General features: G+C 37.7%; 1 protein-coding gene across 3 annotated transcripts in view; it reads right to left on the bottom strand.

Annotated features, from left to right (window-relative positions):
• TEX11 (testis expressed 11) overlaps positions 1–23,942 on the bottom strand; it is a 295,012-nt gene that overhangs the window by 44,841 nt on the left and 226,229 nt on the right. For all 3 annotated transcript variants that reach the window (XM_027608457.1, XM_027608459.1, XM_027608458.1), the window contains one exon: positions 17,029–17,101. In XM_027608457.1, the coding sequence (XP_027464258.1) occupies positions 17,029–17,101 (73 nt within the window). The remainder of the gene's footprint in view (positions 1–17,028; positions 17,102–23,942) is intronic.

Below are 23,942 nucleotides of genomic sequence, written 5' to 3'. Positions count from 1 at the left end.
AGTTCTTTATAGATTTTGGATACTAACCCTTTATCAAATATGTCATTTGGAAATATCTTCTCCCATTCCATAGGTTACCTTTTAGTTTTGTTCACTGTTTCCTCTGCTGTGAAGAAGCTTTTTATTTTGACGAAGTTCCAACAGTTTATTTTTGCTTTTGTTTCCCTTGCCCCAGGAGACATATCTAGAAAGAAGTTCCTATGGCCAATGTCAAAGAGGTTACTCCCTGTGTTCCCTTTAGGATTTTTATAGTTTCAGGTTTCACATTTAGATCTTTAATCCATTTTGAATTTATTTTTTTGTATGGTGTAAGAAATTGGTCTAGTTTCATTCTTTTGCATGTTGCTGTCCAGTTTTCCCAATAGCATTTGTTGAAGAGAATATCTGTTGGATATTCTTTCCTGCTTTGTCGAAGATTAACTGACCATATAGTCATGGGTTCATTTCTGGGTTTTCTATTCTGTTCCATTAATCTATGTGTCTATTTTTGTGCCAGTATCATACTGTCCTGATCATTACAGATTTGTAACATAAAGTCCAGAATCGTAAAAAAGAAAAAAAAAAGCCCAGAATTGTGATGTCTCCAGCTCTGATTTCTTTTTCAAGGTTCCTTTGGCTATTCAGGGTCTTTTCTGGTTCCATACAAATTTTAGGATTGTTTATTCTAGCTCTGGGGAAAATGCTGGTGGTATTTTGATAGGGAATGCATTAATTGTGTACATTGCTTTGGTAATATAGACATTTTAACAATATTTGTTCTTCTAATCCATGAGCATGGAGTGTCTTTCTATTTCTTTGTATCATCTGCATTTTCTTTCACCAATGTTCTATAGTTTTCAGAGTATAGGTCTTTCACCTCTTTGGTTAGGTTGTAGGTATCTTACTGCTTTTGATGCAATTGTAAATGGCCCTGATTCCTTAATTTCTCTTTCTTCTGCTTCGTTATTGGTGTATAGAAATGTGACAGATTTTTGTATGCTGATTTTGTATTCTGCTACTTTACTGAATTTGTGTATCAGCTCTAGGAGTGTTTTGGTGGAATCTTTCAGGTTTTCTGTAGAGAGTATCATGTCATGTGTATTTTTGTTTTATTTATTAAAGTAGTACATATTCATTGAAAAAGTCAAACAATACAAGAATAAAATAAAAAGTAAATCTCCCAAACTCACTAAATCCTAACCTAAGAGTAGTAGTAAGCAAGTGTTGAGTTTGGTGTGTAACCTTCCAAGACTTTATATATGATATATGTATTCTTATATATGTGTGTATGTGTGTGTGTGTATAATATATATATTCTTCTGTTTATTCATGCATGAACCAATATCATGAATGTGCTAGGTATTGGATAGAAAGACAAACAAAAACAGACACAGTATATTTCCTCATGGAGCTTATAGTCTAGCATATGTGCATACAAATATGCATAAACATATATGTTTTAAAGATAAAAATTGAGTATCAGAAAAGACCAGCAAGAGTATAACACTCCAAAGTGAGGGGCACACCCCAAGGTGCAATTCTTTTACCTACAATAACAAAAAGAGAGTTTATAGGCTGGTGGAGGGAATGCGTCTGGATTTGGGTTGGTTGTGAGAAGCAGAAGATAAAGGGCTGAAGAGTACACAGCTGCTCAGTGAGGCAGTAGAGAAGAATCTCTGTGTTGGGGTGCCTGGGTGGCTCAGTCATTAAGTGTCTGCCTTCGGCTCAGGTCATGATCCCTGGGTCCTGGGATCGAGCCCTGCATCGGGCTCCCTGCTCAGCTGGGAGTCTGCTTCTCCCTCTCCCACTCCCCCTGCTTGTATTCCCTCTCTCGCTGTGTCTATCACTGTCAAATAAATAAATAAAATCCTAAAGAAAAAAAAGACTCTCTGTGTTATGAGAAGCCCTACAGCTGCCTATATCCACTGGCTGGGAAAATGTAGAGGCTACAAAAAATTATGTACATGACAGCCTTAGATTATCATAAGCATAATTTCTGCAAGACTGAATCATGGCCCTGGTCTCCTTTCCACACGAATCTCCTGCAAATAGTTGTAAAAAAGTACCTCGATTAAAGTTATCACAACTCAATAGCAAAAACTAATAACCCCAATTTAAAAATGAGCTAAAGACATGAATAGGTATTTCCCCAAAGAAGACATACAAATGGCCAACAGGTATATGCAAAGATGCTCAACATCACTAATCATCACATAAATGCAAATCAAAACCACAATGAGGGGTGCCTGGCTGGCTCAGTCAGTAGAATATGTGACTCTTGATGTTGAGAGTTCAAGCCCCACGTTGGGTATAGAGATTACTTAAAATCTAAAAAAGAAAAACCACAATGAGATATCACTCACTCCTGTCAGGATGGCTATTATATATATTTAAAAAACAAGACAACAATGTTGGTGAGGATGTGGAGAAATTGGAACCCTTGTACACTGTCGGTTGGAATTCAAAATGGTACAGACACTATAGAAAACAGTATAGATAGGTTCCTCAAAAAATTAAAAATAGAACTACTATATGATCCAGCAACCCCACTTCTGGTATTTATCCAAAATAATTCAAGTCAGGATCTTGAAGAGATAGCCAAGATGTGACAACAATGTAAATATCCATTGAGGGATGGACAGATAAAGAAAATGTGGTATGTACATGTATACTATTCAGCCTTAAAAAGGAAGAAAATTCTTCAATATGTGTCAACATGAATGAACCTTGAGGACATTACATTGAGTAAAATAAGCCAGTCACAGAAGGACAAATACTGTATGATTCCACTTATATGAGATGAGATAACTGAAAGAGTAAAATTCATAGAATCAAAGAGTGGAATGGTGGTTGCCAGGAGCTGGGGGCAAGAGAAATGAAGAAATGTTAGTCAATAGGCATAAAGTTAACAGCTAAACAAGATGAATACATTCTAGAGATCTGCTGTACAACCTGGTACCTATGGTAAACAATACTATACTGTACACTTAATACTTTAAGAGGATAGATCTCATATTAAGTGTTCTTACCACAACAAAATAAAACTTTAAAAAAGATGTAAGAAATAACAGTGTAAGATACTACTTGAAAGAAAAAAGAATGGTAGGAGAATTCTTACCAGAGACCTATTGCTATAAAGCAGAATAAAATCGTGACCAAGTATGTCAACCGGAATTTCAAAATATTAATTAAGGAATCATGTCTATAAAATAAGAATATAAAGCAGGGATTTAAGAGCTCAAGAATGGCTGGTAGATAAAAGAAAATGAAATATGAGCCATTTTAGAAATAAAGAAGGAAATGAGAAGAAAAAATAAAACCATCACAGGAATAAAGGTAAAACTGAAAGCAGCAAAAGAGAGAAGAGACATTGCTGGATAAACGGTAAGAACATAGAAAACAAGAGAAAAACAAGCAAAATGAAATGAAAATTGAAACTGGTTCGAAAATCTTCAGGCTCCCTCATCAATTAATGAGTTAAATAAAATCTTTAACACATGTTCATTTTATATTTGTATGACAGTCATGGTTATATCTTTAAAAAATTATTGACCAAAATGCCTAATGGATACAAAACCAGGTAAACTGTGTTGCTGGTAAAGTAAAACTCGTGGACTACTTAAACTCATCTTCCCTTGGCTCCCAGATTAAATTTCAAGTGCCACAAAACTTTGAGGAATAATTTTTTCTTTTCTATTGAGTTTATGTTTCATTTTGTTTCTGGTTCGTATACAGCCAATGCCGTTCCCTGCCCTGGTACCAGCAATGAATGGGAATATGGTTTGACTATTTGTTGAGTAAATGGATTAATGGATTACGTCTCTGGGTAAGAAACAACAGACAATTTAATTTGTTAGTCTTTTTTGTTATTCTTTTTGACCATTTTGAGCTCAGATTAAACAATTATTTCATGCCTGCTGGGAGGGAAAACAGCACTCTGATATCCATCTAGACTGGTGAGTGTACTCTTGGATCTGCAGCTGAAATTGTAGCTCTGAATCCATAAGCTCCCTAGGTCTGTGTCCATGTGTCCATACTCAAGAAAGGTCCTGACCTCACATCATGTGAAATGTTTTCCCATCTCTGGCTGGTCTCCACAAATTAGATGACAAAGTCTTCTATGTTAAAGGAGCTCTGTTCTGGTTTATAGACATAAGTAAGCACAATACTCTTAAAATTCTCACAAAAAGAAGACTAAACTAATATTTTAAATGTGTTAAACCAGAGTGTGCTTATAAAAAAATTCTGCCAACTCAGAAACATTTTAAGATTCCAAAGTTAAGGTAAGTCTTTGGCAAGCAAGATTAGTTTAATAATTTTGGTTTAAAACAAAAAGCTAGGTCTTTGTGGTTTATTCGTATAAAGTATAAAACAAGTATACATTTAATTTGAAACTAGGTCTCTTTTCCTAGGTGTATACAGGTTTATTGATTAATATTACATAGTTCTTATATATAACATTTAAGATTATAAAAAACGTAAAGTGTATTCAATTAAAATTGAACCATTGTTCTGACAAACTTAATTTCAGCTGTAACTATGTGCTGTAGTATGTTAGGTTTAAGATAGTTTCCAAGACATTTAGTTAACTTAAAATGCAAGACTACTATTAAATTGAGTCAATTAATAAATACTGAATAAAAAGATAAATTTTAATTAAAATTAAATACTTAAATATTGATTACAAAGCACAGATTTAAGTTTTATACTATTGCTTATTTTTATATGCTATAGAGAGGTGAAATCTTTGGGTCATGTTACTGAATGTGTTCATTTTTCCTTTTTAAAAGGATGGGTGTGGCCACAGAGAGCTATATGCTATGTATGCTCAAGAATTCTGCTAATTTGCTATAAAGCTTATAAGAGATGGTTCTCAATTGCACATGTCCAAATTTTCTTTTTGAAATAAAAATTATTTTGGTTAAAAGTAAAAAAAAATGTAACAATTAAAATAAGTGGCTGACATTATATTACGAGCAATAGTAACAAATGGATATGTGTTTTTGCTTTTAAAGGAACATGCAGTTTATTCCTAAAGCCATGGTTCTCAAACTTCTATTCTCAGGACCCCTTTGCCCTCTGAAAAAAGTTACTAAGAACTTCCAAAGAGACTTTGAGAAATTCTTTTTTTAAAAAGAGATTTTATTTGAGAGAGAGAGAGAGAGAGAGGGAGATCATGTGTGTGCACAAGTTGGTGGGGGGAGGGGCAAAGGGAGAGGAAGAAGCCGACTCCATGCTAAGCAGGGAACCTGCCACTTGGCTCAACCACAAGATCATGACCTGAGCTGAAGGCACCCAAGCGCACCCCCTAAAGAGATTTTTCAAATGTGGATTATATCTATCAATAACTGCCATATTAGAAATCAGAACAGAAAATTTAAATATATTTACTGGCTGAACTTATTTGAAACAAAAATCACTGAATGCTAGTGTCGATTTTCAAAAAAAATATATTTAAAAAATCAATGAGAAGCCTGTGGAAAATTTTTGAAAAGCTCTTTACTCTGACTTAATTGAAATAGCTAGATTCTCATACATGCCTCTGTACTTGATCTATTACAATATCACACATCAAATAGCTTCTGGAAAACGACATGTCTTAGTATTACGAAAATAGTTTTGACCTGGCAGATCACCAAAAAGATTGTCAGTTTGTTTCAGAATATAAAAGAGTATATAATGAAGGACTGATTTGGAAAGTAAATTTTATTTGACCTGGTTTAAATCTGAGTCTGAGATAAAGCTCTGTAATCTATTTAAATGTAGCAAAATTATCTTGATTTTGATGGGCTTGCTTGCTTGGTTTACTGATTAATGCCTTCACTTACAATAAGGAAGGTTATTCTTTATTTTCTATGTAATCTGCCTAGATAGCAGATTCTGTGTTTTACCAGAATAATTTTCTGATCTTTATGTTGTGTTTATTGTGTCTTTATTCTTGATCATTTAATGGCAAACAAAGTACAAAGTTTCCTCATTTATCAAAGAGCTTAACTTCTTCAAAACTGTTACCTCCTATGCTACTTTTTAAAATGTTTTGATGTCATTTTGCTTAGATAGGAAATCAAGTGTTGTTTCTGAGGCACCCATGACCCTATCTTAATCAAGTACCCAAATCATCTCTAACAACTCTTGATTTTTTTCTTCCCAAAAGTTACATCCCTGTTATAAAAGATATAAAGTTTTTATAAAGTTTTCAGGATATCTTTTAAACCTAAAACTATCTTTGAGATTTCTAAAAGGGATCCCGGAAAAATGCAAAAATTCATTCTTTCTCCTCATAAAGAGAGAAATGTGAGGATTAGGTTCATTTGATGGGTTACTATTGTTTAAGAGTTACATGAGAAGAGTTGCAAAATCAGAAGAGATGCTTAGCCTTCCTTATATTAAAATTCAGAAGTAAAAGACTATTAACATAAAATTTTCAGAAATTGTATACCTTATGAGCAGTTCCTGAAGATTACTGATTATCTTGTGAGTAAAACTTTAAGAGAAACACTAATCATAACTCTTAGAAATTTTTTTTAACATTTTATTTATTTATTTGACAGAGAGACACAGTGAGAGATGGAACACAAGCAGGGGGAGCAGGAGTGGGAGAAGCAGGCTTCCCGCCGCGCAGGGAGCCTGATGCGGGGCTTGATCCCAGGACCCCGGGATCATGACCTGAGCTGAAGGCAGACGCCTAACGACTGAGCCACCCAGCGCCCCTCTTAGAAATTTTTTTTCAGAAATGGACAGAATATCAAGATAGAGGATCAACAAGGAAATAAAAGATGTGAACAACATTATAAACCAAGTAGGCCTAACAGGCATATAGAAAATACTCCACCTAACAACAGCACAAATCACATTCTTCTCAAGTGCTCATGGAAAATTCTGCAGTATAGAACATATAGCTGGCTACAAAACAAGTCTCAATAAATTTAATAAGACTGAAATCATATAAAGTATATTCTCTGACCACAACAGAACAAAGCTAGAAATCTGAAACAGAGAGAAAAGTGGAAAATTCATAAATATGTGGAAATTAAACAACATACTCTTTTTTTAATTTTTTTATTTTTATTTTTTTTAAAGATTTTATTTATTTATTCGACAGAGAGAGAGAGAGAGCACAAGCAGGGGGAGGGGCAGGCAGAGGCAGAGGGAGAAGCAGGCTCCCCGCAGAGCAGGGGGAGCCCGATGTGGGACTCGATCCCAGGACCCCGGGATCATGACCTGAGCCGAAGGCAGTCGCTTAACCAACTGAGCCACCCAGGCGCCCTAAACAACATACTCTTAAATAAATAGGCCAAAGAAAAAAAATCACAAGAGAAATTAGAAAATACATAGAAATGAATGAAAACAAAGACACAACATACCAAAACTTATGGGATGTAGGGAAGGCAGTATTCAGAGGGAAATCTATAGCTGTAAAGACATTTAAAATAAGAAAGATTTTATTTTTTATTTTATTTTTTTAAAGATTTTACTTATTGATTTGACAGAGACACAAAGCAGGGAGCCCAGGACCCTGGGCTCAAGACCTGAGCCGAAGGCAGATGTTTAACCGACTGAGACACCCAGGCGCCCCTAAAATAAGAAAGATTCGGCCCGGGTCATGGTCCCGGGGTCCTGGGATCAAGTCCCACATCGGGTTCCCTGCTCACCAAGAAGCCTGCTTCTCCCTCTCCCGCTCCCTCCTGCTTGTGTTCCCTCTCTTGCTGTGTCTCTCTCTGTCAAAAAAATAAATAAAATCTTAAAAAAAAAAAAAAGCAACAAACTAACTTTAAACCTTGAGTAACCAGAAGAAGAGCAAGCTAAACCCAAACCCACCAGAAAGAAGGAAATAATAAAGAACAGATAAAAATGAAACAAAGAATAGAAAAAAAAATGGAATCAATGAATTAAAAAATTCAGAATCTTTTCATGATAAAGAAAAAAAACTACTCAGAAAACAAGGAATAGAAGGGAATATACTCAGCCTAATAGCGAACAATTACAAAAAACTTACAGGTATCACAGTCAACTGTGAAAGACTGAGGCTTTCTCCTTAGGATTAGAAACAACAAAAGAGGGGCGCCTGGGTGGCTCAGTCGTTAAGCGTCTGCCTTCGGCTCAGGTCATGATCCCGGGGTCCTGGGATCGAGCCCCGCATCGGGCTCCCTGCTCGGCGGGAAGCCTGCTTCTCCCTCTCCCACTCCTGCTGCTTGTGTTCCCTCTCCCGCTGTGTCTCTCTCTCTCTGTCAAATAAATAAAATCTAAAAAAAAAAAAAAAGAAAAAAAAAGAAACAACAAAAGAATGCCTGCTTTTACTGCTGCTATTCAACAGCATACTGGATGTTCTAAGTGAGAGAAATTAGGAAAAGAAAAAAAAAGAAAAGAAATAAAAGGCATCCACATTAGAAAGGAAGAAGCAAAACTATCACTGTTCACAGATGACATGATCCTACATATGTATAGAAGATCCCAATGAATCCACAAGAAAGAAAAGGGCAAGAAAGTGGCAGGGTACAAGACCAACAGGCAAAAATCACTTGTGTTAATCAAACCCAAGGTGAGTGTTATTGGAACCTCAGTGTATAGCTGGTTGCTGACAAGCCCAGGTGACAAGCCGGGTTTGTGACTGGTGTCTGAAATGGTTGGGGTGGGGGTCAGTCTTGTGGGACTATACCCATAAACTGTGGGGCCTAAGGCTATCTCTGGGTAGACAGTGTCAGAATTGAGTTGAGTTGTAGAACACCCAGCTGATGTTACAGAGAATTGCTTGTTGTGGGGAGAAAACCTCCACACATTTGGTAACCAGAAGTATCAGAAGTGAAGTGTTCCCTGTGAAGGTAAAGAAGATACATAGGGAAGAAAAATACAAGAGGAGGAAAGAACTTCAGGTTTTTCTTTTTTAGGTTTAATACAATGGAACGATGAAAAGACAAACCACCCAAATAAGTGGGTAAAGGATGAGAAAGACAAGTGTTTGTTTTCCAAAAAAGATATATAAATGGCCAATAAACACATGAAAAGTCATTCCACATCATTACTCATTAGAGAAATGCAAATAAAGCCACAATGAGATACCACTTCATACTATAGAATGGCTGTAATCCAAACGACATAATAGTAAAGTGGCGGCAAGTAAAGAAATTAGAACTCTCACTCAGTGCTTGTGCGAATGGAGAATGGTGAGGCTGCTGTGGAAAACAGTTTGGCAATTCTGCAAAAAGTTAAACATTATCTTATCCTATGACCCAGCAATTCCACTTCTAGATATAGACCCAAAACACTGAAAGCAGGGACTCAAGCAGATACTTGTGCACCAATGTTCACACCAGCATTATTCACAGTAGCCAAAGATGAAAACAACCCAAGTGTCCATCAACAGATGAATAGATGAACAAAATGTGGCATATCCATATAATGGAATATTTTCAGCCATAAAAAAGAATGCAAGTACTGATTTGTCGCCACATTGGGTGAACTTTAAAAACATTATGCTAAGTGAAATAAGCCAGTTACAAAAGACAAATATCATATGATTCCACTTATATCTAGACAGTACCATTAGAAGTTACCAGGGGCTGGGAGAAAGGGGGATACAGAGTTATTTCTTAATGGGTACAGTTTGTTAGGGGTGATGAAAAAGTTTTGGAAACAGATAGTAGTGAAAGTTTCACAACATTGTGAATGTAATTAATGCCACTGATCTCTACACATAAAATGGCTAAAATGGCAAATTTTATGTTGTATATATATATATATATATATAATCACAGTTAAAACCTGTTATGACATAGTTATATAATGCACCCCAAGAGAGAATTTTACCTTCCTTCCATTCTGGTATTATTCGTTACCTTACTAAATTAACCACAGTCATTAAATCTCTGTAATGTACAGAGAGTTTCTGTTTGACTCCGATGTTTGCCTGAAGACTCTGCTATAAGTGACAGGGAGGAGTTTGTGTATTTAACAAAGGACAGTCTCAGAGCCTCACAGAAAAGGACTATACCAGGTACTTCAAACTGTTGACATGTCAGAAGATATTCCTGGGGGCACCTGGGTGGCTCAGTCATTTAGTGTCTGCCTTCGGCTCAGGTCATGATCCCAGGATCCTGGGATCGAGCCCCACATCAAGCTCCCTGCTCAGCAGGGAAGCCTGCTTCTCCCTCTCCCACTCCCCCTGCTTGTGTTCCCTCTCTCACTGTGTCTCTCTCAAATAAATAAATAAGACCTTTAAAAAAAGAAAAAAGAAGATACTCCTGATTACAGGTTTCTGAGTTGACACAGAATAGACAACTTTGAGACCATACCACTGCAGGCTTTTTTCTAGTCTAAAAGCATACAGTATTGTAAAAGCAGACTACTGAGCCAAGATCCAGCAGAACATCAATTACATAGGACTGCATAAACTGATGAGGGAAATTTTATCATGGTTATGTATTTGGAGTCTTGCTGATGTTGTTTTAATGTTCCATTTTCTGATTATATGAGAAAATCCTCTTTCTCTGAAAATTATTTGTAACTCCAAACAATTTAGTAGACAGTGCTTCTGTAAACGAAGTTAAAGTACTTTAAAATACCTGATTAACATAACAATAAAAAATTAAAAAGAAAGAAAAAAAAGTACTTTAAAATACCACGGTTCACATTTGCCTCCTTCTATCTATCTTAGCCCTTCTGAACTCAGACACTTTTATTAAGTCTCCTACTTTTCATAGCAATATAGTTATCTATGGGTTGTATAAGAATCTGTCCTTTCTTTTACCTTTTAAATAATAGTTTATTAGTTTATATGTTTTTCCTTTTTTATCATGGTTACAGAGACTTGACAGGAGATTGGGTTTAAGCTTGAGGACTCCAGATTTTTAAACAACAGAACTGAAAGAAAAATACCGTATGATTTCACTCATATGTGGAATATAAGAAACAAAACACACAAGAAAAGGGAAAAAAATAAGAGAGCAATAAAGCAAGAAACAGACTCTATGAGAACAATCTAATGGTTACGAGAAGGGAGGGTAGTGGGGTGACGGGTTAAATAGGTGATGGGGATTAAAGAGTGCACATGTCATGATGAAAATAGTGATGTATGGACTTACTATATTGTATATCTGAAACTAGTGTAGCAGTGTATGTTAACTACCTGGAATTAAAATAAAAACTTAAATTAAAAGAATAATAAATGTACTCAAGATCTGCTATTCTGTTTAATCTTATGTACTACAGCATCAAAACCTAAATATCAATTCTGTTGTCCTCGTTTTAAAACCAAGATATAAATGGACAAATTGTGCAACCAAGGCCTTACATGGAGTATCATACTTGAGAATGACAGCCATTTAATCAGGTATGATAAGATAAACTTAAGATAGTATGGAACCAGAAAAGACCTCGAATAGCCCCAGGAATGTTGAAAAAGAAAAGCAAAGCTGGCGGCATCACAATTTTGGACTTCCAGCTCTATTACAAAGCTGTAATCATCAAGGCAGTATAGTACTGGCACAAAAACAGACACATCGACCAATGGAACAGAATAGAGAGCCCAGAAATAGACCCTCAACCCTATGGTCAACTAATCTTCGACAAAGCAGGAAAGAATGTCCAATGGAAAAAAGACAGTCTCTTCAACAAATGGTGTTGGGAAAATTGCACAGCCACATGCAGAAGAATGAAACTGGACCATTTCCTTACACCACACACACACCTTACACCACAAAAATAAGACTCAAAATGGTTGAAAGACCTAAATGTCAGACAGGAGTCCATCAACATCCTAAAGGAGAACACAGGCAGCAATCTCTTCGACCTCAGCCGCAGGAACTTCTTCCTAGACACATGGCCAAAGGCAAGGGAAGCAAGGGTAAAAATGAACTATTGGGACCTCATCAAGATAAAAAACTTTTGCACAACAAAAGAAACATTCAACAAAACCAAAAGACAACCGACAGAACGGGAGAAGATATTTGCAAATGACATATCAGATAATGGGCTAGTATCCAAAATCTATAAAGAACTTCTTAAACTCAACACCCGAAGAACAAATGACCCAATCAAGAAATGCGCAGAAGACATGAACAGGTATTTTTCCAAAGAAGACATCCAAAGGGCCAAGAGACATGAAAAAGTGCTCAACATCGCTCGGCATCAGGGAAATCCAAATCAAAACCTCAATGAGATATCACCTCACACCCGTCAGAATGGCTACAATTAACAAGTCAGGAAATGACAATGTTGGCGGGGATGTGGAGATAGGGGAACCCTCCTACACTGTTGGTGGGAATGCAAGCTGGTGCGGCCACTCTGGAAAACAGTATGGAGGTTCTTCAAAAAGTTGAAAATAGAGCCACCATACGACCCAGAAATTGCACTACTGGGTATTTACCCCAAAGATACAAATGTAGGGACCCAAAGGGGTATGTGCACCCCGATGTTTATAGCAGCAATGTCCACAACAGCCAAACTGTGGAAAGAACCATCGACACATGAATGGATAAAGAAGATGTGGTGTATGCGTATACACACACACACACACACACACACACACACACACACACACACACACACACACACACACACACACACACACAATGGAATATTATGCAGCCAACAAAAAGAATGAAATCTTGCCATTTGCAACAATGTGGATGGAACTGGAGGGTATTATGCTGAGCGAAATAAGTCAGAGAAAGACATGTATCATATGACCTCACTGATATGAGGAATTCTTAATCTCAGGAAACAAACTGAGGGTTGCTGGAGTGGTGGGGGGGTGGGAGGGATGGGGTGGCTGGGTGATAGACATTGGGGAGGGTATGTGCTACAGTGAGCGCTGTGAAGTGTGCAAGACTGTTGAATCACAGATCTGTACCTCTGAAGCAAATAATACATTATATGTTAAAAAAAAAAAGAAGATAGCAGGAGGGGAAGAATGAATGGGGGGAATCGGAGGGGGAGATGAACCATGAGAGACTATGGACTCTGAAAAACAAACTGAGGGTTCTAGAGGGGAGGGGGGTGGGAGGATGGGTTAGCCTGGTGATGGGTATTAAAGAGGGCACACTGCATGGAGCACTGGGTGTTACATGCAAACAATGAATCATGGAACACTACATTAAAAACTAATGATGTAATATATGGTGATTAACATAACAATAAAAAAATTAAAAAAAACTAATGATGTAATGTATGGTGATTAACATAACATAATAAAAAAAAAGATAAACTTAAGGTATAAGGTTGAGCTTACCTCAACTTTATGGAGCACATGCCTACAAAATCCCCTCAGGGAGTTATCCTGGTACCTGATTTACAGGGTCCCAGTATAGATGTGGTATGGAGTTCACTTTCTAAGAGGTCAGGAACCTTCAGTAAATTTCAGGGACCTTGAGAAAAGATGACTTTCCTCTAAATTATAGGCGCTACAGGTGAAATCTGGTAGAGAGGGTTTCTTGGCTCTGGTATCCTAGCTTTGGAATAGCAAAAGATAACAAAACACACACACAATTCAATTTTGCATATGCTTGTAAATTCACTTCCTAATTGCCTGTGTGTGTCTTTTAATTCTTCTTTGAACCACCTGTAACATCTCAGTGGTTCCTTTATTAATGAGTTAAATAAAATCTTTGACATGTGTTTAAAAAAATAAAAATGGAAATTAAAACTCTAAAAGAGAGAAAATGATACACTTGGAAGACTGGCAAAGGAGAGCCAAACATACGAAGTCCCCAAGGAAGAAAACTGAAATAATGAAATAAAAACAATTGTTCCAAAACAGTTCTCTGACTTATTTCATTTAGCACAATGCCCTCTAGGTTCATTCATGTCATTGTAAGCAGCAGGATTTTCTTCTTTTTTAAGGCTGAATGTTTCATTGTATATACATCTTGACATATACATATCACATTTTCTTCATCCATTCATCTTTTGATGGATATTAAGATTATTTCCTTGACTTGCCAACTGTGAATAATGTTGCAATGAATATGGGGGTGCAACTATCTCTCTGAGTTAATGATTTCATTTCCTTTGGATATATAAGTAAAATTTCTATGTCATTCTATTTTTAATTTTTTGAGGAACCTCCGTAATGGTTTTCCATAGTAGCTGTTATCAACTATACATTCCCACCAATGTGCACAAGGGTTCTCTTTTCTCCACATCCTCTTCAGCACTTTTATCTCTTGTCCTTTTGATAACAGGCATTCTTTAAAGAAGTTTTAGGGGCGCCTGGGTGGCTCAGTTGGTTAAGCGACTGCGTTCGGCTCAGGTCATGATCCTGGAGTCCCGGGATCGAGTCCCGCATCGGGCTCCCTGCCCAGCAGGGAGTCTGCTTCTCCCTCTGACCCTTTTCCCTCTTGTGCTATCTATCTCTCAATCTCTCTCTCTCAAATAAATAAATAAAATCTTTAAAAAAAATAAAGAAGTTTTAGGTTCATAGCAAAATTGGGTGGAGAGTACAAAGTTCCCACATATACCAAACCCACCGCCCTTAAAGAACATCCCCCACTACTGAACATTCCATGCCATAGTGCTACATTTGTTACAATCAATGAACCTGCAGTGACACATCATTTTCACCCAAAGTCCATAGCTACATTAGGGTTCACTCCTGATGTTGTATGTTTTATGGGTTTTGACAAATGTATAATGACAGGTATCTACCACTGTAGTATCATGCAGAATAGTTTCACTGCCCTAAAAATTCTGTTTTGTCTATTCATCCTTTCCTCCCCAACTAACCTCTATCAACCAGTGATCCTTTTATTTTCTCCACAGTTTTGACTTTTCTGGAATATCATATAGTCGGAATCATGTGGTATGTAGTCCTTTCAGATTGGTTTCTTTCACTTAATAATATGCATTTAAGATTCCTCCATGGGGCGCCTGGGTGGCTTAGCCGGTTAAGTGGCTGACTCTTGATTCTGGCTCAGGTCATGATCTTGGGGTCCTAGATCCAGCCCCACATTGGGCTCTGTGCTCAGTGGGGAGTCTGCTTCAGGATTCTCTCTCTCCCTTTGTCCCTCCCTCCACTCTCCCTCTCTCTCAAATAAATAAATAAATCTTTAAAAAAAAGATTCCTCCATGACTTTTCATGGCTTGATAGCTCATTTCTTCTTATCTCTGACTAATATTTCATTATTTGGACATACTGCAGTTTATTTATCCATTCACCTACTGAAGGATATCTTGGCTGATTCCAAGTTTAAGCAGTTATGAATAAAGCTTCTATAAACATCCACGTGCAGGTCTTTGCATGGACATAAGTTTCCAACTTATTTGGGTAAATACCAAAAAGCACAGTTGCTGGAATGTACAGTAAGAGTTTTACAACAAAGTACCAAATTGCCTTCCAAATGCCTATACCATTTTGCATTCCTGCCAGCAATGAATAAGAGTTTCCTATAGCTCCACATACTAGCCAGCATCTGGTGGTGTCAGTGTTTTACATTTTTATGATTCTAATATGTATGTAGTAGTAGCTCATTGTTTTAATTTTCAATTCTGTAATGACATCTAGATAGAGATACAGATATATATATGTAGCCCAGCTATGTTCCTAGAATGAAGAAATTGATTTTTCAGTGGGCAGCATTCTGACATACTTTTTAAATAAAAGTCATTGTTTTTTTTTAAAGATTTAATTTATTTGACAGAGAGAGAGACAGCAAGAGAGGGAACACAAGCAGGGGGAGTGGGAGAGGGAGAAGCAGGCTTCCTGCTGAGCAGGGAGCCCGATGTGGGACTCGATCCCAGGACCCTGGGATCATGACCTGAGCTGAAGGCAGACGCTTAATGACAGCCACCCAGGCGCTCTGAAGCTATGAATTTTGTTCTGAGAACTGCTTTAGCACTTTAGATTCTGTTATATAGTATTTTCAAGATCATTATTTTCTAGCTATTTTGTAGTTTCTGTGTCTTAAAATGTCCAAGTGGTTAAGGGTTTTGTCCTGATTCCATCAATTCCTTTTTTTATTGCATTGTGATCAGATAACGTTGTTTTATTTTTATGTCTTGGAATTTATTCAGGTTTTCCTTGTGAACAATTTTGTAAATGCTCAAAGGGCACATAACAGAAGATGAATTTTCTCTTTTCAGGCTATAGTGTATATTTCTATTAAGTCTTCTATAAATGTTATTTAGGTATTCTCTATCCTTTCTTTTTGTCTTTATTCCTTTAAATGGCTATCATAGATTGAGAAAGGTGAATTAAATTTTATGTTTATGTTCTTCCTTATAATTCCTATAGTTCAATATCAAAATCCATTAAAGATATCACATATACACAAAAGGAAAAAAACAAACCAATAATTTCTAAATTTTAGGAAACTGAATTCATCAACAATTATAACACACCATGATCAAGTAGGCTTTATTCCAGAAATGCAATGATGACTTATTTTTAGAAATGTACTACTTTAATTCAATATATTAATACTTTAAAAGAGAAAAACCATAGGGTTATCGCTACAGAAGCTGAAAAGGCATGTAATTCAATTCAATATTGATTCTTTAAAATTCTAACTAAAATAGGAACAGATGGACAATACATAAAAAAAGTATGCCGAAACCTAAAAGCCAATACCATCCTTAATGAAGAAACAGTAGCAAGTTACTATATAATTTTAAAAGGTTTACTACTATTTTGATTATTTCATAATAAAATGTTAACAGTATCTGATATGATTATGATTAACATAATAAAATGTTAACAGTATCTGATATGATTATGGTTTGGAATGTAGCCTACATTTACTCAGAATTAGAGCTTGATTAAATTAGACATGAAATCTAGTGACCTAAGGGCAATAATGTCATATTGAACAATAATGATCCTATTTTTATACTCAATACTATACTTCCATAAAAAACAAAGTAAAATATATTCTTACTCCAAGCAGCGTGTCAGAGAGTCAAAGTACAAACATACAGTAGAGAAAAATTAGTCCTTAAATAATCATTTGACTGGTTATCAAGTACTGAAGTGGCACAAATTTCTGGTGATATAGACTATTATTCAGACTTGAAATGTCTTTCATAAATGTGTTACCAAACTCCCAGTTCCCTCTGTACCTGTTTCTTTCAGGAAATTCCAGATTTCTCTGCATTTATGGATCTGCTCAAGTGCACGATTCAGTAACTTGGTCTGTTTGGCAACAATGCAATAAGAAAATTAGTCTCAATGAGACAAAACTTTAAGCAAATTAAAATAATATATCATATTCATTAAAAGCAGTTAAAAATGACAGAAAAATTACAGTTTAAACTGAACATTTTATAATTTATATAAAAATATTAACCTCTATTTGTATTTTTCTTTTTTAAGATTTTATGTATTTATTTATTTATTTATTTAGAGAGAGAGAGAGAGAAAGCACAAGCAGGGGAGAGTGGCAGAGGGAGAAGGAGAAGCGGACTCCCCGCTGAGCAGGGAGCCAGACATAGGGCTCGATCCCAGCACCCTGGGATCATGACCTGAGCCAAAGGCAGACGCTTAACCAACTGAGCCACCCAGGTGCCCCATTTGTATTTTTCTTAATGTCCCAGAAAATGAGGATTCAACAGAAAACCGTGAGCACTATCAATTTTAATAATCTAGGGCAGAAGAGTAGCACTTCTAGAATGGTGGTATGAAGAGTTCCATGGACCCTCTCCCTAGCAAAACAACCGTAACTGGTGAATTACAAAACACAAACATGTAAAGTCTCAGGAAATTGCCCAAAGGGTAAAAAGAAAATGAAGAAACATCTATTCCAGGAAATCTACTACACGTCTCAATAAGACAGTAAACACCCATGATAGCTGAACCCTGACCTGCTCACCAACCACCCCCAGCTCAGTGTGAGTGCTACTTTAGGTGGGTGTGACCAAGAAGATGGGGCTCCCTCTATTCTCAGCTTCTAGGCTAGGGATTTCCAGAAGGGGCATGCTGCCAGCACTTCTCATCCTCCTCCCCCAGGTCTGTATTATAGGAGCTCTATTATAAACATGCACAAATGAGAGGCCTGGAGCTCTCTTCCTCTACCCAGTCCCTATAACCAGGCATGGAAAATTGCAATTACTGGGTCTCAATTGCCCTCAGTGCAGCTTGCTTATAGGACAGAGTTTCCGTGCTGGGAGAGGAAGCTCAGAATGCCAGGGACTGACTCCTGCCCAGCCCCTTACTCATAGAGCTGGACTATCACTCTGACAGAAATGTGCCATGCCCCCACCTCCAGCTCCAAAACAGTGGTACAAAACTTCTGAGGAGGAGAAGCAGCAGCTCATTAGAGAGTGAGCTCTGTATCTCTGCCTAAGAGGACTGACTTTAATTGGAACACAGCTTGGGGAAGTTCAAGTATAAGGCTACTACAAAAAAAAGGAGATTCTGGAGTTGTGTACTTAAAAAGTGGCTTGATAGCTCAATGATATCAACATGCAAAACAGAAGACCAGCCGGATGTTTACAGAGGGAACCAGGGTAAGAGAAAACTAAGAAGACCCCTACCACTTTTCAAAGGGGCCTCACATTAACTGTATCAGGCTATAGAACAATTAATGCCAAAAAGCATTTTTAAACACACACATGCACATGTGCGTGCGCACACACACACACACACACACACACACATGCACAAAGCAACCACCCTAGTAATTAGTCAAGACTGACATCTGGTTAATACCAACAAAAGACCATTCTAAAGTTAACAAGGATATCAAGGAAAGAAAAATTATAAAAATAACCCTGCTAAAACCACTTTCATCCCTTTGTAGAGGAGGGGCCCAGGTGACCCCACAGGCAAAGCTGGTGACTTCTGAGGAGTGATGTCTGAAGCTGTACACTCTCTACTGCTGAGGGAACAGACTTCACTGAGCTAGCCGAGCTAAGTCACTAAACCAATAAACAAGCAAGTATTAACAACAACAAACCACAGAGGGGAATGAGTATTCAAAGATGCTTCAATATATTATCTATAATGTCTAGTTTTCAACAGAAAATTGTGAGATATGCGAAGAAATGGTAAAATATAACGCAAATGCAGGAAAAAAGCAGGCAACAGGAACTGACTGAAAAATGGGTCCAGATGCTGAACTCAGCAAAGATTTCAAAGCAGCTATTTAAAATATGTTCAAACAACAAAAGGAGATCACACTTTAACAAAGATTTGATGAAAATGTCTCAGCAAATATAGAATCTCAGTAAAGAAGGCAGTGGGATAACCTATTCAATATAATGAAAGAAAATAACAGTTAACCAACAATCTAATATCCAGCAAAACTATCTTTCAGATCTGAAAGCAAAAAGCAAAAAGCAAAAAAAAAAAATCCCAGCTAAACAAAAGCTGATAGAATTTATTGCTAGCAGAACCATTTCATAAAAATGCTAAGAGAAGTTCTTCAGGCTGAAAACAAATGACACCAGATAGTCATTTGAATCCAAACGGAAAAAAGTGCACTGGTTAAAGCAATTGTGTAATAATTATGTAATTATAAAAGAGTGTATAAATATATATTTCTTCTTTCTCCTCTCAATTGTTTTAAAAAGCAATTGTATAGGGCGCCTGGGTGGCTCAGATGGTTAAGCATCTGCCTTCGGCTCGGGTCATGATCCCAGGGTCCTGGGATCGAGTCCCGCATCGGGCTTCCTGCTCCTTGGGAGCCTGCTTCTCTCTCTCTCTCTCCCTCTGTCTCTCATGAATAAATAAAGAAAATCTTTAAAAAAAAAAAAAAAAGCAATTGTATAGGGGTGCCTGGGTGGCTCAGTCGTTAAGCGTCTGCCTTCGGCTCAGGTCACGATCCCAGGGTCCTGGGATCGAGCCCTGCATCGGGCTCCCTGCTCAGTGGGAAGGCTGCGTCTCCCTCTCCCACTCCCCCTACTTGTGGTCCCTCTCTCACTGTCTCTCTCTCTGTCAAATAAATAAATAAAATCTAAAAAAAAAGCAATTGTATAAAGCCACTGTTTTTTTATACCTAACAGATAGCCAAAGACCACTCCACCAACCCAAGAAGCACACAAAATCTTCTCAAGCACACATGGCACTTTCTCCAGGATACACCACATGCTAGGCTGCAACACAAACTTCAAATAAAGTTAAAATAACATGAAATCACACAAACTATGTACTCTGACCATAGTGGAATAGGGCTTAGAAATCAATAAGATACTAAAGTTTGGGAAATTCAGAAATATGTGGATATTAAAGAAGAGATTACTAAATAAACAATGGGTCAAAGAAGAAATCACAATGAAAATAAAAAAAAATCTGAGATGAATGAAAAGAAAACACAACATACCAGAACTTATGGGATGCTGTTCAAGCAATATGCTATGGTCTGAATGTGTACCCCTCAACCAGTTCATATGTTGAAATCTTAAACCTCAAAGGTGCAGGTATTAGTAGGTGGGGCCTTTAGGAGGTGCTAAAGTCACAAAGGTAGAGCCCTCATAAATGGGATCTGTGCCCTTTATAAGAGACTCCAGAGAGATCCTTAGCCCTTTCTACCATGTGAAGACATAGTAAGAAGGTGCAAACTATGAACCAGGAAGAGGGCCCTCACAAGAGAACACAACCATGCTAGTACCTTGACCTTGATCTTGGACTTCTAGCCTCAAGAAGTGTGTGAAATAAATTTCTGTTGTTTACAAGCTTCCCAGTCTGTGGTGTTTTAGTTACAGAAACCTGAATGAACTAAGACAGAAAACTGGCACTGAGAGTGGAGTGCTTCTGTAACAAATACCTGAAAATATGGAAGCAGTTTTGGAACTGTGTAATGGGCAGAAGCTGGAAGAGTTTGGAGGTGTGAGCTAGAAAAAATCTACACTGCTGTGAATGAATGGTTAAGACCAATTCTCATATTTGAAAGAGGACTTCAGCTACCTCCATTTTTTATCTCAGTCTATACTTTCTAATTGATGAGTTCTTTTTGGCTTATCTCTTAACTCAGGCAAAAGAACCTGTGGGCAAAGCATCCCATGATGGGAACCAAACTACCCTCTCAAGCAATAAGGATTGCACTGAGCCAGCAAGACCCCACGTGACTGACCCCAAGACAATGACTGTATCTTCATGTACCTACTGACCTTTGTCCCATGTTCTCCCTGTATAAACCTAGAATTATTTTCAGCACTTCAGCGAGTCTTTGAGACGCCAGTCTGCTGTCTCCCCACTGTTGGCCTCACTGAAATAAATTCCTTTATTGTTCACCACCAATCATCTCTCTGCCTTTCGATCTTGTCAGCAGCGAATGGCCAAACCTGGTCTGTCTGGGACCCCCAGAGCCAGGTGCTCTTGCATCCCTGTGCCCCAGTTACATGAGGACCGAGAAAGAGAAGAGCTGCAGAGATCAATCTTCTTGGAGAATAGTTTGAGAATACTGTGAAGAGAGTGTTGGTAGAAATATGGACATTGAAGGTCATTCTGATGAGGAATGAGGAACAACGGAAATTGGAGGAAAGGCCATCCATGTTATAAAATAGCAAAGAGCTTGGCGGGATTGTGTTTACGTCCTAGTGTTTTATAGAAGGTAATACTTGGTGGTGGTGAAATTGGATATTTGGCTAAAGAAATTTCTAAGCAAAGTACTGAAAAAGTGGCCTAGTTTCTCTTGAATGCTTACAGTAAAATGTAAGAAGAGAGAAATGATTTAAAGGTGGAAATGCTAATCAAAAAGAAAACACATGGGTGCCTGGGTGGTTCAGTCAATTAAGCATCTGCCTTCTGCTCAGGTTGATCCCAGGGTCCTGGGATCAGGTCCCGCATCGGGTTCCCTGCTCAGTGGAGATGCCGCTTCTCCTTCTCCTTTTGCCCCCCCCCATCCGCTGTTGCTTGTTCTCTCGCACGCTCTCAAATAAAATCTTTTTTTAAAAAAGGAAGCACAACTTAAAAATTTGGAAAATTTTCAGCCTGTCAATATTGAAAGAAGTAAGAAAGCTAGTTTAAGACAGAACACTAAAGGTATGGCTGAATTTGATAAGGAGAATGCTGTGGCTCAACCATCTCAACAGAAGCCAGGAGATATTCACACCAAGACAATGGGGAGACTGGCCAGCCATCTAAACAAGAGTTAGTACCTATTGTCCAAAGCAATGGAAGAATGACCTGAGGCAGTTCAGAGTTCTTGGGGCTGGCCCTAAAATGGCCTCCCAACACAGGTCCTAGAGTGCAAGGGCCTAAGGGGCAGAATGATTTCAAAGGAGGAGCCACAGCTGGCCAGTGCCACCGCACCTCCCTGGCTCCCCTTCTCAAATTCTGGTGCCATATTCCACAGCCACTCCAAGTGCAGTGCAGGCTGTTATGGCTGCCCCTCCGGACCGTACAGGTTACAAACTTTGGGAAGTCATCAGCTTGGTGATCTCACAGTATGCAGAATGCAAGGGCTGGTAGCATAGCGGCTTCCACCTAGATTTCAAAAGATGCCCAAGGAACTTTTGGAGCCCAAAGAACCTCTGTGGGGGTGGGGCTACTGCAGGAGGCCCCCATTAGGGGCAATGCCTAGTGGAGCTTTCCACCCCAGGGCAGCACAGCTACTGTGAGGGACTCCAGCCCGAACCTTAACCTGTGAGAACTGTAGCATGGGGCTACACCTGGCAGAACCATATGGGTGGGGCCTAGAGGTTTGCGGGCCCAACTGTAGCCCCAGTGGGTCCAGAATGTGGGACACAAAGCCAAGGAGGATTGTTCTCAAGCCTTGGTGTTTAATGTTATTTGCCTGATTAGGTTTCAGACTTACTTTGAACCCATTAACTTGTTTTTTTTCCTATTTCTCCTTTCTGAACGGGAATATCCATCTTATTCCTGTCTCTCCATTGTATTTTGGAAGCATATACCTTGTTTGATTTCACAGGTTCATAGCTGGAGAGCAATTTGCCTCAGGATGAAATGTACCCAGACAGATGATATTTAGATGAAACTTTGGACTGAAACTTTTGAGTCAATGCTAGAATGAATTAAGACATTTGGAGCTGTTGAGATGGAATGAATGTATTTTGCATGAGAAGGACATGAATTCTGGGGGGCCAAGGGAGGAATGCTATGGGTTTGAATGTGTCCCTCAAATTTATAGTGTTTCATTCTTAAGACGGTGCTTAGAGGGAAATTTATAGCTATAAAAGCTGATATTACAAAAAGAAGAAATAAATCACTAAGCTAAACTTGTACTGTAAGACACTGGAAGAAAAGCAAACTAAAACTTAAGTGACCAGAAGGAAGAAAATGATAAAGATTAGAGTGGGAATTAATGAAAGAGAGACCAGAAACATAATAGGAAAATAAAAGAAATTAAAGTTGGTTCTTGAAAAAGATCAACAAAATTGAAAAACTGTTGTATAAACCGGTCAAGAAAAAAAGGAGAAGACACAAATGATTAAAATTAGGAGTGAAAGAGGGGCCATAACTACCAAACTTACAGAAATAAAAAAGATGATTATAAGGGAATACTATGAACAACTGTAAGCCAAAAAATTAGATCACTTAGATTATAATGGACACATTTCCAGAAATATAAACTACTGAAACTGACTCAGAAATGGAAAATCTACTAGACTACAAAAAAGAAAGAAGTAAAAATATACTCTGAAAACTACAAAACACTGTTGAAAGAAATTAAAACCTAAATGAATGGGAAAGACATCCCATATTTATGGGTAATAAGACTTAATACTGTTAAGATCACAATACTCTCCAAACTGATCTACAAGTTCAGTGCAATTCCTATCAAAAGCCTAGCTGGCTTCTTTACAGAAATTGACAACTTGATCCCAACATGCATATGGAAATTCGAAAGATCCACAATAGCCAAAACAATTTTGAAAAAGAAGAACATAATTGGAAGACTAACACATCTCTATTATAAAACTTACTACAAAGCTATAATAATTAAAACAGTATGATTTGGCCATAAGGATAGACACAGACATCAATGGAATAGGAATAATCCTCCTCATTTATGGTTACTTGATTTGCAACAAGGGTGACAAGATAATTCAATGGGGAAAATGTCCAACAAATG

This window comes from Zalophus californianus, chromosome X (assembly GCF_009762305.2).
Source record: "Zalophus californianus isolate mZalCal1 chromosome X, mZalCal1.pri.v2, whole genome shotgun sequence".
NCBI classification, from domain to species: domain Eukaryota; kingdom Metazoa; phylum Chordata; class Mammalia; order Carnivora; family Otariidae; genus Zalophus; species Zalophus californianus.
Note: the sequence above shows the minus strand (reverse complement) of the source record. Positions and strands in the feature narration are given on the sequence as shown.